Source organism: Dermacentor silvarum, chromosome 1 (assembly GCF_013339745.2).
Source record: "Dermacentor silvarum isolate Dsil-2018 chromosome 1, BIME_Dsil_1.4, whole genome shotgun sequence".
NCBI classification, from domain to species: domain Eukaryota; kingdom Metazoa; phylum Arthropoda; class Arachnida; order Ixodida; family Ixodidae; genus Dermacentor; species Dermacentor silvarum.
This window is the reverse complement of record NC_051154.1, coordinates 410,943,381-410,959,450: the sequence shown is the minus strand read 5'-3', so window position 1 is coordinate 410,959,450 and position 16,070 is coordinate 410,943,381. Positions and strand designations below refer to the sequence as shown.

Sequence of the window (16,070 nt, the reverse complement as noted above, 5' to 3'; positions counted from 1 at the left end):
CGGAGGGGAAAATTCGTTATATCGAGGGGGTCTCCCGCTGCGCTGCCACTTCGTTACGTAGAGGTCTCAAATACATGTGCTTCTATGGAGTAACGGCGGGGAACAGAAAAACTTCGTTATATCCGGGAATTTGTTATATGGAGATTCGTTATAAGCAGGTTTAACTGTATCTTGAAAGCGATCTGCATTGGGGGCAGAGTCTAGGCAGTGTTAAAGCCCATATATATAAAAAGTAGCGCCAACCACTTCCCTCCTCCTCCGTTCCACTGTCGCACTCTGCGCAGCCAGCGTGATCGAGGTGAGATATCAACAGTGGCGCCGCCTACGTCGGGCCTGCCGTGGCAGACGACAGATAACGCGCTACCAGAAGAAATCCGTGGAAAACTTCGATCGCGCCTTGCGAAGAAGTTTTTGAGGCGCGATTTTGCTTCGTCAGTCAGTAACTGGCCTTAATAATGCCGTTTTGGAAGTAGCAACACGACGATGTGAGACGGCGCAAATACCAAGTGCGCAGCAAGCGTTTGCGCTCTCCAGATGGTAAACAAAAAAAGCCTTTTGCCCTCGCCTTGTCGGTTGCGGCAACTTAAGACGCAGCAGCATGCCATCACAACGAAGTTCTTGTCCTTAACACGTTTGATCCGTTTGTGCGTACAGCGCTTTCGTCGCACAGGCCCGAGAATGGCGGTCGGAGCGCGCTGGAAAAAAAATATACATAAAAGCACAACGCCTGCTTCCACGTGACACGGATTGGCCAATGGGGGAGCGGAGGAGGCTGGGGCGACAGGAGGCAGCTAAGAGAGGGCGAGGAGGAAGCGCCGGGGTGAGCGCGGTGGCAGCATCGTCTAAGAATGGCGCTTCTTTTTATATATAGGGGCTTTAGGCAGTGTAGGTGCGTCGGCGGCTCATAGCTTTGTGCGTGCTGTGTGTTCTCGGCGCTCAGTTTGCATTGAAGTGATAGACAACAGCCACGAAGGTCACTTCGCTCGCTTCTGCAGCGGCGCTTAAATTCCTCACGCCAGCGTTTGACAGCGCGCGTCCACGCTCATCGAGTGCGATGTGTTCATGTTTACGTGTGGGCGCTGACACCATGCTTGTTAATATAGTTAATAAGCGAATGTTTACAAGTTTATAGGGACGATAAAACTCCTATCCTTACTTTGTATAGCTGTCTACTAATTTGCAATCGCAATCGATGCTTTGGCTTTCAAGCGAAACTACGACTGCGAACGAATTTTTGGCACTGCTGGCCGTAAAAAAATTATACTACCGTTGAAACAGGATTTTTCGAAATGACCAATCTTTCGTGTGCTTCTGTGGGTCCCGTCTGTGTCAGACTGTGCCAGCATAGCCCAAACTTGAGTTCCTATAAGAAAAAATAACTCGCTGGATGTTCGGTACCAACGCACCTTCCGTGTGGCTGGGGCTGTGGAATGTGGGGCCACCGGGTGCTGCTGTGCCGCCACCGCCTTAGTGTCCGGCTTTCGGTCAAACTCCACCGGCACAGTTGCTGCTGCACCTGCAACAGGGAGGGTTATGTCACGCTAACACGGTGCCAACATCTTTGAAGACAAAGGAAAGTTCGTACATGGGTATTGTTTTGGTATTTGGTTTACTGTAAAAACCCGCGTATAATACGAGGTTTTTTTCCAAATTTTACCATGTAAAATTTCTGCCTCCTATTATATGCAAATCCCAAAGTTTTCAGCGTGAAATTTGCAGTTTCGGGTTTGTTTTTGCTCACTGCTATCATCATCAAGACTCGTAGCGGAGTATGTGTCATCTTGCGGTGGCGTCGGTAGGCTGCTGCTTTTAACGGGTGCAATTTTGACCACGCTACGAATCAGCATGTTCGCTTGTCTATTTCGCACGATGTCGGGACCGCGAAAGTAGTACCCAGCTGCCTTTAAAAGGAAAGTTATTTTAGCTGCCGAGGCCATTGGAAATTGCGCCGCAGGGCGGCACTTCGGCGTCACCGGGGGCAGCGTTCACGGCTGGGATGACATCCCAGTCGCAAAGTTGCAACGGCGGCAGATAAGCGCATTTGGCCTTGGCAACGCCATCGCTTCGGTGGCAGTGGCTCCCCTCGCCATCCCTCTCAACTCCCTCGTAGCTCCCCCCCACCATCGACTGGCCCCGCGCGCGCCCGCCGCCGCGCCCGCCGCCACTCCCGTCGGCGCAGCGCCAACTTAGCCCTTTCCCTGAAGTTTCGTTTTCTGCCGTTGTCGGGAAGTTGGCCGAGACGTCGGCTCGTACAAGCGTGTTCTGGCGCGACGGTGAAATGGCGACCTTGCTATTTGAGAGTGAAATTGCCACCGCGCGTTTTTTTTTTTTTTTTTTCGTTTTCTTTTTCCCAGCGTCAGTTCGAATTAAGCGTGTGCGAGTTAACAAGATTAGATTCTCAATGCTTTCTGTGGGTTTTCCTCGCTCGCATTATATGCGGGTGAAAACTTTTTTTTTCGTTATTGCTATCCCCAAATAACACCTCGTATTGTATGCGGGTCCGTATTATACGCGGGTTTTTACGGTATGCATTTATAGTTGTGTATGCTGGAAAACATCCGCGTACAGGTGTGTGATAAAGTCTGGGCCATGCTGTTAATGTGGTGGACCGTGTGACCAGCGACACCATCTAAAGGCACCTCGATTGCACTGGCTCAGGAATGTTGTGTGGGGGATGTGCAACAGCAGCTAATTTTGGCTTTGAAACAGATAGCAGACAAGTTGAGAGAACTTGGCCGTAATATTCTCTATATGCGCATGCCCGACACCGTTGCCATGGGCAAGAACATAGCGAATGCATGAATGGTGAACCACCAAAGTCCCGTTTCATTAAGGTGTTTGGCGTCTTACAGAACTAATTGCTTTATCATTGCTATACTTAGCAGCACGATATAACAAACTTCAATAGAATGAGATTCTCAATATAATATCGTATTCAACTTTTTATAACTTCTTGTCCATAGAACATTTTGAGCCTCAATACAGTAAAATCTCGTCAGTACAAACCCCACATTAGCAAACTTTTCAGATTAACAAACTTTTCAGAAATCCCCCGCTGACTTCTTACAGTTTCAATGTAAATATATTTCAGTACTACAAACTTCAGAATACCAAACTTTTCATATTAACGATCGTTATTCAGTTTACGTGTCATGTTAACAACGCCTCAGTACTACGAACTACTAATATTCCAAAATCTGGGGATTCTTAGATTTCTGTGTTTGCGGTCACAGCAGCCGAAACAGGAGGCTAGCAGACGACAAGGCGCAGAGAGCGGACGCCGCGGTGCATGGGTTCGGAAAGCCTGAGACGGTGCCTCAGGGAAAAAAAAAGCACGCTGGCACGCAGCATTGGCGCGTCGGAAAAGTGGGGTGGCCACCTCTCGAAAGGCCAATCGCTCACGATAATCATTCCACGAGTTCTGAAAAAGCCTTGAAAGCAGCGCGACGATCTCGCAAATTGGTGACAGCGGCATGTCACAAGAGAAACGGCTGTCACCTGAGCGCGCACACAGGTTCTTTTGCGCATGCCTTTTCCGTACCAGCCAACCCTAAGGATGGCAGATGATATGCCGGCATGCATTGTAACGGGTTCGTGCCTGGTTTAGGACACGCTCTACAGCAGCACAGTGTGCCCGAAGGCCCCGCATGGACGGATATTCCAACAGCGCAGCTCAGTAGAGCAGCGGGACCAGCGAGGCGAGAAGGTGCACATCGGGTCGGGCATCACCGCAACATACTTTCGCTCTCGACTCGCACTTTTTCATTCCGAGGCAAGGTGCATCAGCTGAATAGTCAGGCGAGCCGTTTATTCTGAAAAGGTCCCGAAGTGGCAATTGTCACGCGCAGGACCGTGCAAACACACAGATGGTCAAATGGTTGAATTACGTGCGGCGAAAGCACCTCTCAAATCCCACGCTGTGCAACCAAGAGTGACCACTTAAGCGTAGCAGCATCACAATACATATAAAGTCCAAGTGCAACAAAATCCTATCACACCCTGTTTGCTTTAGATGCGTATGAAAGCATGCGAGGGTGAGCCGTGAAGAATGGTGGCTTGATGAGCACCGTCAAGGAGGGGGGGTGCACACCTCCTTTTCTAGCTCGGCTGTCAGCATGGCTGAACACACATGCAGCCCGCATGCCCTGTTTTAGATGAGCACGTGTGAAAAGACTGGGCAAGCTGAGATGGGGTGGCATCGTGCACTGCCTTCCCGCACGTTTAGTGCTCGAGGTTGCTTAATCTCGACTTTCGTGGACGTGCTGAAGATCAACTATTCGCTAGCACTGCATTGCATTATAGCATCATCCCACTGCGGCCGACACTATTAACGGCAGAGGTGGAGTTGGATGCGATAGCATAGCAGGCTTCGCTACATACCACGATATGACGATATCGTTGGCAGAGCATGAAACTATCTCTCGTCGCCAATTCTCAAATTCAACAAAATTATTTTTTTTTTACAAGTTCAACTGAGCCTTTTTTCGACTGCACAATCATTCAGAAAACTTTACAGCCCTTTCTCTTTAGGAAAAATCCATCAGTGACTGTACTTATTTGCATAAAAGATTGAATTTAAATATAACCAAGTTTTGATACAGTCGACGTCCGATTTCCCGGACCCTCAAGGGACCGCGAAAACGTCCGGAAAATCGGGCAGTCCGGAAAAACGAATGCACGTGAAAACGCACCTTTTTGGTAGGTATTTTTCGCTGACGGAGAGGGTCACGGCCGGAGTACAAGATTCTCATTGCTATTCAGCCAATGCATCTTAGGTGGCTCTGAAAAAGCCGTTAAAAAAAAAAATACGACGTGGCCGGCGCTACCTCATAGGTCAGCACTTGGGCGCAAAGAAGTCGCTTATTTTCTTTTGCACGGTCCGCTTGCCCGCGATCATGTCTGCCTCAATTTCAGTCAACGTCATGTTGCCGCTGTACACCGATGACATTGTCATCAGTGCTCGCGTCAACTCCGAGCTCGTTGGCTGTGTAGGAGCTGGCTCTTCGTTCTCGGTGTCGGAGTCGTCGGAATCCTCCGTAACTTGACGAATGATTTCGTCATCGGTCAACTCCGCACATAGCTCGAGGTCTTTGTCAGCGTCGGCGAAGCCCTCAAAGGTTATCCCGGCTGGAATCGACACGCCGGCAGCGCGCAGATCGTCGAAGGCAACGTCCGCGGATGGCAGTTCGTCACTTCGTCAGTTCGTCTACGGAGGGCAGTTCGCGGATGGAAGTTCGTTCGAAGGCGCAGACGAAGACAAAGGAGCAGTCGGTGCCATCGCTGTAAACGGCGAATCCGCTCGACGAAAAGCGCAGCACGAAACAGCTAGGAACTCGGTGGATGCTGAAGGTCGGGAAACGTGATCACTGAAGATAGCGCGCAGCAGCAAACGATCAACCGCAGACACGACCGCAGAGCTGACAAAACAACACGCGAACGAACACAGTGAGGTTTGGCTTGGCTAAGCTACGGCTGGCAACGGATTGACACGTGCGGTTTCGAGGTTACGGCAGTCGCGGCGCGGTGCGGCGGTGCTGCTGGCCACACCTGCGATGCGAGTATGGTGGGTTCGAGGATATGAAAACAGCCAAAATGGCGGCGTCGGTGGTGACTTTCGGTCGGCGGTTAACAGTAAAAAGTCCGGGAAATCGGATGGCGAAGGCTATAAGCGTCCGGAATTTCGGACTTTTTAATACATTGACTCTATGGGGAACTTGACGGTGCCACAGATGAGTCCGGGAAATCAGGCATGTCCGGAATTTCGGGCGTCCGGGAAATCGGACGTCGACTGTATAACGAAGCAAATTGACAATTTTACAGACTTGGTTATATTGAGGTTTAACTGTATTACAGTAGAACCCCTCTAACATGATTTCCACAGGACCACAAGAAAAAAACTTGATAGCCAAAGAATGTATTACGCGAACATGCAGTTAAATACTAAAACAAAGACACTATGCACAGCTTAAAGGATTTGCAGTCACCGACTGATGATGCGGATTCAAAGGGGACCTCCTAAAATTCCTAAATATCGGATACGGTAGAGAATGAGCGACTTATTCCAAACGTGACCGAGAAAGGTGCGTCATATTCTCGGTTAGTCCCTTTTGGGGATACCTTATCTTTCACGATTGTGAGATGTCCTGCGCTAGACGCATTGGCGTCTACGAGCAACGGCTCTCTTCGCACAGCGCCATGCACACTACCTTACTGCAGCACCAGAATCACTTTTGCCTGTAGTACCTTCGAAAGTTACTGTCCGAGAGTATGTGGCGAAGTTTGGTCCATATTTCAACCACTGCCATGGTGTCACTGCAGATAGCTAAAGTAAGTTAAAGAAGCATAGATAGCTAAAGAACCTTCGTCCTCTGGCACCATAACGAAGGCAACTGATTTGCAATAGTCGAATGCTCGCGGGTTAACAGTATTTACGGTATTTTTTTACACGCAAATTTTGCCTTTAGGTGTGGCTTCACGGCAGCACGACATTTGCCTTATAATGTGGCTTTACGGCAGCGTGCGCCGCGATGCCGTGAAGCAACACCTAAAGGCAAAAATTCACACACAACCCACACTCCACATGCTGGAACTCCAGTCGCCATTTTGCGCTTGGGCTGTGTTAGTAATTCAGTATTTCAGGCAAACCCTGCCGAGTCTGAATAATCCGTTTGCTACTCTATATCGCCTTATACAGTATTAGTGTGCATACTGTTGTGTCTGGCGGTCCCTCGGGACAAAGGAGGCCGGCGCCGACTCAGACGCGCCAACCTGGCGCCCTTTCTCGCGGCCGAGAATTGTCACCTGGGACTGAGGGATTAGCAGTTGGTCTCCGGGCTACCTCATGCGTGGCTAAACGGCAGCGTCGCCCCTTGGTGCGGTCCCGTGAATTACCAGCGCCGCCCGAACCACGACGACGCTACGCCGACTGCTGCCTTTCGAGACAGCCACCGCCCTACCTGGTTCCGCGAACTGACCACTATGGAGAGGCGAATCTTGAAAGGGGCCCGCGTCTGGCAATCCCGGGGGAACGACATCAACGTTCGGTTCCCAAGGTGTCAACCGCTGCCTGTGTTCGGGGGGCGACCTAACAAGATTGGAGGCGGAGCCCGGCGGGAAACGACGACACATCACGTGCGGGATATGGCCACCTGATCCAAGATGCTGATTGGCTAAAAGAACTACAGTGTGTTCCCTCGTCGAGTGAAAGAGGGAAACGAAAGGGATAAAACAGGGGACTTGAGTGTTGTGAGAGACGCTTAAGGCTTGACCATGTAGAGCACGCTTGACGATGTAGAGCACGCTCGACCATGGAGAGCGCTCGGAGATGTAAACGCTACCACATGCAAAGATGTTAGCACGTAGACGACTCCAATATCATGGAGCCCATCCTGTAATATACCATGTACAGTGTATATAAAACAGTTTTCTAATCTCCCTGGATAACTCCTCCTCTTGGCACCTGGCACGGCACCATACATGCAACCTTTGATGGACACACGAACCATCACCATTCGCAACAGTGGCTGGCAGCTTATGGGATCGGCCTGCGTTGGCTACATCGGTGTGGTGAGTGCTACGTGTTTGCTTCTCTTTTTGCCAGACTCATTAGCGCAGGTTACTAAGTCGGTAATGATGGTTTGGTGTTGTTGGTGATTTCATCTCGCAGACCAAGAATATAGTGTCTCGTGGGCTAGGTTACTAAGGGGAAGAAACACAGGGTGCACTGTAAATACGGATAAGTTTGAAATCCAGGAACTCCTCAAAAGTTATGAGCCGATGGGCATTTTGGTTGTCCCTGCGGTAGGCAAAAGTCAACAATTGGAGCTTTTACAGAATGAGGAAGTGAGTGGGGAGAAGGCCGGAGAGGCCAGGAAAATTGTTTCGTAAGCGAAGAGAGGAAATTCTGCAATCTCCCAAAGTGGCAGCGATAAGGACGGGCTTAGTGCCGGAGTTTGCGCTTCATGTCGCCAGAACTCTCTAGTACAAGTAGGTAGTTGCTAGGAGAGTAACTGTGTGTTTTCTGGCGGGCACCATTTTGGGAAATTCACCTTCTTTAAATAGCGAATTTTAGGAAGGGTGAATTTTGAAGGCAAACAAGATCGCTATGGAGAAATTCAGAGTGCAGGACCTCCTTCTAATTTGCGAGGAGTTAGGCATTTCGGTCGACTCCGCAAAAACGAAAGAAGCGGTTCTCGACGTCATGAAGGTAGAAGAGGTGACGGTCGAGGAAGCTGATGAGGCTTGGGAGACAATTGAGGAAAGAAAGAAAAAGGCAGAGGAGTGCAGGAGGCGCGAGCTTGAAGCTGTAGAGAAGCGCGAGAGGCGCGAGCGTGAAGAAGCAGAAAGGCGCAGGCACGATGCCGAAATTCGCGAGAGGCGCGAGCAGGAGGCAGCGCAACGGCACGCTCTTAGGATGAAAGAGCTCGAACGGGAAAATCAGATGCTCAGATGGCGGACAGCGCGACGCCAGCTCCACACTTTCGAGACAGACGAGGGTATTGTTAATTTCCTCGCCGGTTTTGAACGAGTGTGTGAGAAAGAGGGTGTCAGCCGGGACTCGTGGGCCGAGCGATTAGGAGCACTTCTCCCGTTTAGCGTCGGCGCGTGTTTCATGCATTGCTTGTCCGAGGAGAAAGCGCGCGACTACGACAGGGCTAAGAGGGCTTTGTTCAGGCGCTTTGGTGTAGCATGGCAGGCCGACTTCGAAGGCCCAAAAGACAGTGAAAAAGCCGAGCCTGTCGAAGGTAACATTAGCACTGAGAGGACTAGTGTAGAAAGCTTTCGAAAAGGTGTGATGCAAGTGGCACACACACAAAACGAAGAGAGCGGCGGATTTCCCGCACCAGAAACGGAAGGCCCTTTAGGCCAAGTGTGTACGGCGGCGGCAATTTCGGCCAGCCTGCCAGACAAGGTCACGCATTGCTTCTCGAATAGGTCGGAGCAAATGCTGAGGGAACCGGGAAAATCCATCTCCAGCAAGGTAGCTTTCAGGGCAAAAGCACGTGAGGAGACTCAGGGACTGATAGGCTTATTCCCTATTGAGCAGCGGTCACAGGACCATGGAACGATTCCAGAGGCAGCTGTAAGCAGTGATGAGTTAGACGTGTTAGTAGCCGGAAGCGAGGTGAATGCGGTCACCGAAGAGAGCGGTGGTTTTCCCGCCCTAGAACCAGGGGCCGACTTCGAAGGCCAAGATGGCAGTGAAAAAGATTGCTCAGACAGCGCTGAGAGGGCTGCGGTGCCCGTCGTTAACGGACACAGTGACAAGCGCGAAGAAACAGCTGTTTCGCCATTTAGCGAGGCTGTTCTGGAAACAGAGGCCGACTTCGAAGGCCAGCAAGGAGTTTTGCATGCTGTCGACAGCAGTGAGAGAGCTAGGCCAGCTGAAGGTAGACTTCATGACAAGCCAGCTTGCTCAATGGTCAAATCTGGTAATGTTCTATTACAAAGGCAGACGCACTGTGAAACCCGAGAGGCAAGGAAATTTCAAGCGCGTGTGCCGAAACTGCAGACTCTACGAAGCATGCCAAACAGAAAAGGCGTAAACGCAGGATGCGAAAGGCGGACGCGGTCGAGGCGCTTGGAATCAAACATGCGAAGCGCCAAAGCGACAGGGGCAAATTCGCTAGGGTCAGAGTCCAGACAGAGAGCGTGAAAAAGCGAAGGAGGGTAAACCCCAAGCTTAGGCGTTTGCTGCGGTCAGGGACCGGCGTGACGCACGTCGCGAAAAGGAGAGTTTCGCGAAGATTCAGGCGTGGTGAACGTCGCCTAACCGCATCTCGTACAACGCATAGTAGGCAGAGGGACAAAGGGAAGCGTCCTGTAGGCTGTTACAATGGCCGATCACTCGCAGGGGAAAAGAAAGGAGTCTGCCGAGCAGATAACTGGAAAGTGCGCGCACGGGTCTGTCAATGTATCTCCCTCCCCGTACTTGGACGCGGTTGTCCTAAAGTCACAGCTACCGGATGTGTCAGGCGAATTAGTGGCTTTTGCCTTCTTCGCGACGGCGCCTTGCGAAATCCCCGGAATGCGCGACCCCCTCGAGTGCGTTTGAAAGAAAGAGGTGCGTTTGAGGCCCGAAAACAGAGAAAACAGGAAGACGGGTAGGATTTTTTTTTCTTCTTTTGTATTCTGTCTGCCCGAGATTGAGTTCAGTTTTGAAAGTTTGACAGGCGTAAAGAATGCCGCAGTTTTTTTGTTATGTTGTTAACTTTCCGGCTCAGGTTAGACCCACGATTTAAAGGGGAGTGTGTACGCGGCGACAGATAAAAATTGTATTGCAAACAGTGTCAGGGTTACCAAAAGTTTAGAAGGTCACGCACAGGTTGCACAAGTTGATGACCGGAGTTTTCGCGCGAGTTAGTGTCGCGTCATGTTTTGTTTGCTTTCATGAAAACGTGACAGCTGATTTTGGAAAGCGTCGGATGGTTGTTCCCGCACGCACGTGGAGAGGACCGCGCGTTAGAAACTGGTTGCGCGGATCGCCTTTAGCGATAGATTTATTTTGTCTTCAACGTCTTACAAAGGGGTATGTCATATGAATACGGCCACCTGCTCAGATGGAGCTTATAGCATTAAAGCAGCACAATTTCGAAGTGCGCAGGGGAAAATGCAGAATAAATTAGGCCTTGTGAGCCACTTTGGGCACGGGATAGATGGTTTTCTTATTTGCTGATTTAGTATCTCAGTATTATGTAATGATTGTGTAGCTCTTTTGTGCTAAGTGTTACAGAATGCGAATTAGTGAAGGCCAGTTCTCCCTTCGCCTTCCTGATATGTGGAAACTAATTCATAATTACTTAGCTTCATTACATTAACCCAGATGGTGTCTGTTTCCGAAGACACATCATCGGAAGTTTTTTTGGTACTTGTCCGGATCAACGAGCACCTTGTGTTTCAGGGTTTTCTTTAGATGGGGGGCAGTCAGATTTTTGGAATTGGTAAAGTCTGGCGATGAGAGTGGCTTGCAGTGGCGCTTGCAGCATTGTGTGTGGCTGACAAAGGTCGCTCCTTGGAGCTTGGAGCTTGTCATTTCTGCAGCCCAGTCTGAGCCCACCTATGAAGAGGCCTTTGGCGGGAAGATCATCATTCCTGGAAGCAGCGGCCCCATGGCTTTGAGCGAAGCAGGCATCAAACCGGCCGAGCTGCATGAAACAACTCGACCTCCCGATGCATCATCTGGCGGCGGGGGTGCTGTTGTGTCTGGCGGTCCCTCGGGACAAAGGAGGCCGGCGCCGACTCAGACGCGCCAACCTGGCGCCCTTTCTCGCGGCCGAGAATTGTCACCTGGGACTGAGGGATTAGCAGTTGGTCTCCGGGCTACCTCATGCGTGGCTAAACGGCAGCGTCGCCCCTTGGTGCAGTCCCGTGAATTACCAGCGCCGCCCGAACCACGACGACGCTACGCCGACTGCTGCCTTTCGAGACAGCCACCGCCCTACCTGGTTCCGCGAACTGACCACTATGGAGAGGCGAATCTTGAAAGGGGCCCGCGTCTGGCAATCCCGGGGGAACGACATCAACGTTCGGTTCCCAAGGTGTCAACCGCTGCCTGTGTTCGGGGGGCGACCTAACAAGATTGGAGGCGGAGCCCGGCGGGAAACGACGACACATCACGTGCGGGATATGGCCACCTGATCCAAGATGCTGATTGGCTAAAAGAACTACAGTGTGTTCCCTCGTCGAGTGAAAGAGGGAAACGAAAGGGATAAAACAGGGGACTTGAGTGTTGTGAGAGACGCTTAAGGCTTGACCATGTAGAGCACGCTTGACGATGTAGAGCACGCTCGACCATGGAGAGCGCTCGGAGATGTAAACGCTACCACATGCAAAGATGTTAGCACGTAGACGACTCCAATATCATGGAGCCCATCCTGTAATATACCATGTACAGTGTATATAAAACAGTTTTCTAATCTCCCTGGATAACTCCTCCTCTTGGCACCTGGCACGGCACCATACATGCAACCTTTGATGGACACACGAACCATCACCATTCGCAACAATACTTAAGTTTTTTTTTTTTTTCTTCAGTCCTCCAACTAGCACTTTCACCTTATAAATGAATAAATACACTATATTTCCACTTTGGACACATGGAAAGTTGGTGTGTGTGATTCAGGGGCATGTTAAACTCGAGAAAATACTGCCAAACCAATTAGCAATGTGTTTTAGCATTTTTTTTTCTGCATGTTGTTTAATTGGACCCGCCGGATAATTCAATCAATTTCATCGGTCCCGTCAGAGTCGAATTAACAGAAGTCAACGTTTCTGTGGCCTAATTGGCATGCGGCCGTGCAGGCAGAGTCTTTATACCGAGCGGTGCAATGTTGGGTGCGTCAAAAGCGCACATCACGCTGGCGCAGGTGGGCGAAGGATCCGAGTTGTCCTCACTATTCCCTTCACTCGTGTCCCGATTCACGACGTCGGCAATAAAGTCCTCATTCGTCCATGGACACAAACTTGTTGACCGTGAACCGGTAACCAGCTTCTTCAAATGATGACAAGTCACTGCATCTTTTGCGAAAGTTAAGAGGTATTCCCAAAAGTGATCATTCGAGAATATGAGGCACCTTCTCTGCTGAATCGCAGACTCCAGATTATTTATTCAAATTTTTAAGTGGTCCCCATAGAGTTCAAATAAGCTGTCGCAACTGCAAATCCCTCAGGAGCCAAGCCGGGCATAGTGTCCTTATTTTAATATTTAACAGCACGTTGTGGTGATTTTAACAGCATGTTCGCGTAACACATTTCGGGTATTACGTTTTTATTCTCACGCTCCCGTGGAAAATGTTCTACTGTACACGTGTTTTTAAATGATATTCGTTTATTCTGAAAGGTTCGTCCAGGTCGACAGCACTGATCTAAATGATAACGAGAGGGAACAGCAACAAAAGCAGTGCCTAATTCGGGAAGTGCAAAAGTATGCGCAAAGATCGGGTGGATTAGCTGCCGACAGGCAAGCAGATCATGTTGGATACGCATTTCATGTAGCTTTAACAGCCGTCAATCTAACCAACATGCACAATCTCTGGAATAACCACTGATGAGACACATGTATGAGCATATTAGCGGCAAGCATTCCACCATGGCTTGCATCCTGTTACCGCATCAGCCAACATTTTTGTCACAGCCACACTGCCTAGGCCATTAGGCCTAATCGGCGCCGTTTCCTCGGGCGCCGGCGACTGAAGTTAGTTGGGTGCCGAATGAAAGCAGATCTATTTGGAGCGTGACACTCAGAAAGCTGCCAAACCGCCTCGCAAACGAAAGTGAATGAACGAGGAGGCAGGGAGGGTAGTGAACTTGCCATGAGCCTACAGATTTCAGCTTTTTTGACAGGTGACAAATCACGCTGAACCTGGCACCTGCTCTTTACCATCAGCGCCACCTATGGTGATCCAGTCACGCGATGCACGGTCCTTCCGTCTGTCACACAGATTGGCCTTACGATAACTGAACAGCCATAAAGTTGGTTTAGCCCTTCTGTATTTTGGAGAAGGGCTGGAAACAAAAAAAACTTTCTATGCAATAAATAAAAAGATTGCCGTAAAACACAGGTCCACTATTACACTTGTATTTTCTTTTCTCGTTTTATTCACCAAAAAATAGATTCATCTGATTGGCAGATTGTAGACAATGCCGAGCGAAGCGCGAGTTCCCCAAACACAACATTCCGCGAGAAAACAGCCTTTGTGACTCCAGATGGGCTCTATGAATTTCGAGTGCTTCCTTTTGGCTTGTGTTCAGCCCCGGCTACTTTCCAGCGAATGATGGACACTGTCCTTACTGGACATATCTGATATAATTGCTTCCCCTAAATAAAGTGCGCAGGATTGTGGAGGATGAATGTGGCGACAGCTGAGCGCCGGTAAAAGCCCTTCATTTGGCTGCTGTTTTATTGGCTGTAAAACCAAACACCTGGCTCCTGCAGCTGGAAAAAATACTAAGTACTTCATTGGTATTCAGTGCTACAGAATGTGACTAATTCATAGGTTCCAGAGGAAAAAAAAAGCACAATTCTATTCAACAGAAATTGACCTTCATATACTACAACTGAGCTGTAATCAGTATTGGTATTTGATGTTGCTTCTAGTAATAAGAGTAGACCGTACTGTGTATCTTGATTTCTATGCACCCAAATTACTGATAGCTTGCAAAATTCTTCTTATGCACTGCTAGGAGACTCCTAATCACCATATTGCCCAAAATTTGCACGCATTAAATGTTGTAAAAGCTTTTCTGTATTTGGTTAGATATTCGGCTTTCTTTTTTTCTTTATGCAATTCCAATATTCGATTCGAAATGGACTATTCAGTATTTGCACACCTGTACTAATGGCTGGTCTTCAGAGCTATTGTGCAAGTGGCTGTCACGATGTGAGCCCTAGTTTCGCACACCTTACAGACCCTGTAAATGAGACCATACCGGGCCCTGAAAGGCTGGTGATGTATGAAAATCCAGGCACGTCTCATTTTCAAGTTCCCACAGAGCTGCAAAAATTTGAGAAAATGTGTTTTACTGCTCTCAAGAGCTCAAATCGCCACAGTCACATCCGAAATAGTGCTGAAGACCTGCCAAGACGCTTATTCGGTGTCTCGCGGTCATGCTGTAACCGGAGACGGCGGCTGCACTTGTGTATGATTAAGGAACACATACTATGTCCCACGACAATAGGCCCTTCATACACTTAGTATGCTTCGACGCTAAACCTTGCGTATGCTTGACCACATAACATCGCTGTATTGTGGTGAAGCTGACCATTGGTTGCGCATAGGACTATGCAATGCTTCCAAAACGCTTGACATGCTTTCCACACTTGGTAGTTATTGGTGAAGATGATTAGAGCGCTGGTTCAACGCGGCGACACAATCAAAATGGCAGCAGTGGTGGCTTCGATTAATGCTGTTTTGAACCTGCGGTCACAGCAAAAACTCTGATAAATTGCCTGGCGAAGGGCCTTCAGGGTCCGAAATTTCAAAAGTCCTTCCAGACTGGCTCTATGGGGGTACGCGTCGGTTCGGCAAAGGCATCCAAATTATCAGGCATGTCCAAAAAACCAGGCATGAGAAAAAACAGTCGTTAACTGTATCGCTATTTTTGCTCAGCTCGGTGGCCAATAGACAGAATCACCGTACGGTTCACTGCAACGTGTCCAAATTTTCAGTCGTCCTTATTCATTAGGTCTATGGGGTTAGTGGTTGTGCTGTGGAGCTGTCGGAATAATCAAGCATGTCCGATTTATTGGTGTCAGAATTATTGATTAGCGACCGTACATTGCTTTCTTGAGACCTTCTACAACTGGGCATTCAAATAACATTTTTTCTAGTCCCGTGAAGCCTGAAGTGATGAGTAAATGCCATTAAATATGCAATGTGTAACAACAAACTGTTTGAATGCATGCAATGAAAACAGGGAAACTGACTACTTGTGGTCGACGGGGGGGCTCCTCCACTGTTGACGGGCGCAAATAGGTCGTCCAGCTTGAGGGCCGCCTCAGACGGTGGGGGAGGTCGTGTCGAGGGACTCTGTGCCTTGGGTGCATCCGCCAGGGGGGGCAACGCCAGTGGGGACAACCCCTGCTGGGGCCGGGCTGGCTGCTGTGGAGATGCCACTGGGGACACCGCAGTTGTGGCCACTGCAGCCATATATGAAGGCCAATTATACTCGCAAGCCGCTACTTTTATCCCAGGACATGAAGCTGCGCATTTCTTGCACACCGGCATCAGCCTATAGTTTTCAGGACGAAGGCGATCTTGCCCAATTTTCTTGGTGCCCATTCTGCAATGGTCAACATAGCCTGCCCAGCTCCATTTTCCCCCGTTGGTTATCCCCGTTGGCTCTCTGATCCACACCGCTCTCTTCCCGTCTCCCAGCCTAAGATTTTGCATTCCATCGCTCTTTGCATGGTCCTTAAAAAATTAAAACGGGCCAAAACCTGTTCTGATTATGAGGCATGCCGTAGTGGCCTGGACCACCTGGGGTTCTTTGCGTTCTCGAGCTTCTTTGATAATCTCCAAGTTTCTGCCTCATATGCTAGCACCGGTGGAATGCCACGATTGTACACTTCT

General features: G+C 49.5%; 1 protein-coding gene across 6 annotated transcripts in view; it reads right to left on the bottom strand.

The window, feature by feature from the left end:
- Positions 1 to 16,070, bottom strand: part of LOC119437584 (bromodomain-containing protein 3) — a 184,625-nt gene that overhangs the window by 40,506 nt on the left and 128,049 nt on the right. For all 6 annotated transcript variants that reach the window (XM_037704595.2, XM_037704596.2, XM_037704594.2 and 3 more), the window contains 2 exons: positions 15,425 to 15,637; positions 1,407 to 1,516 (listed from right to left, as the gene is read on the bottom strand). In XM_037704595.2, the coding sequence (XP_037560523.1) occupies positions 1,407 to 1,516; positions 15,425 to 15,637 (323 nt within the window). The remainder of the gene's footprint in view (positions 1 to 1,406; positions 1,517 to 15,424; positions 15,638 to 16,070) is intronic.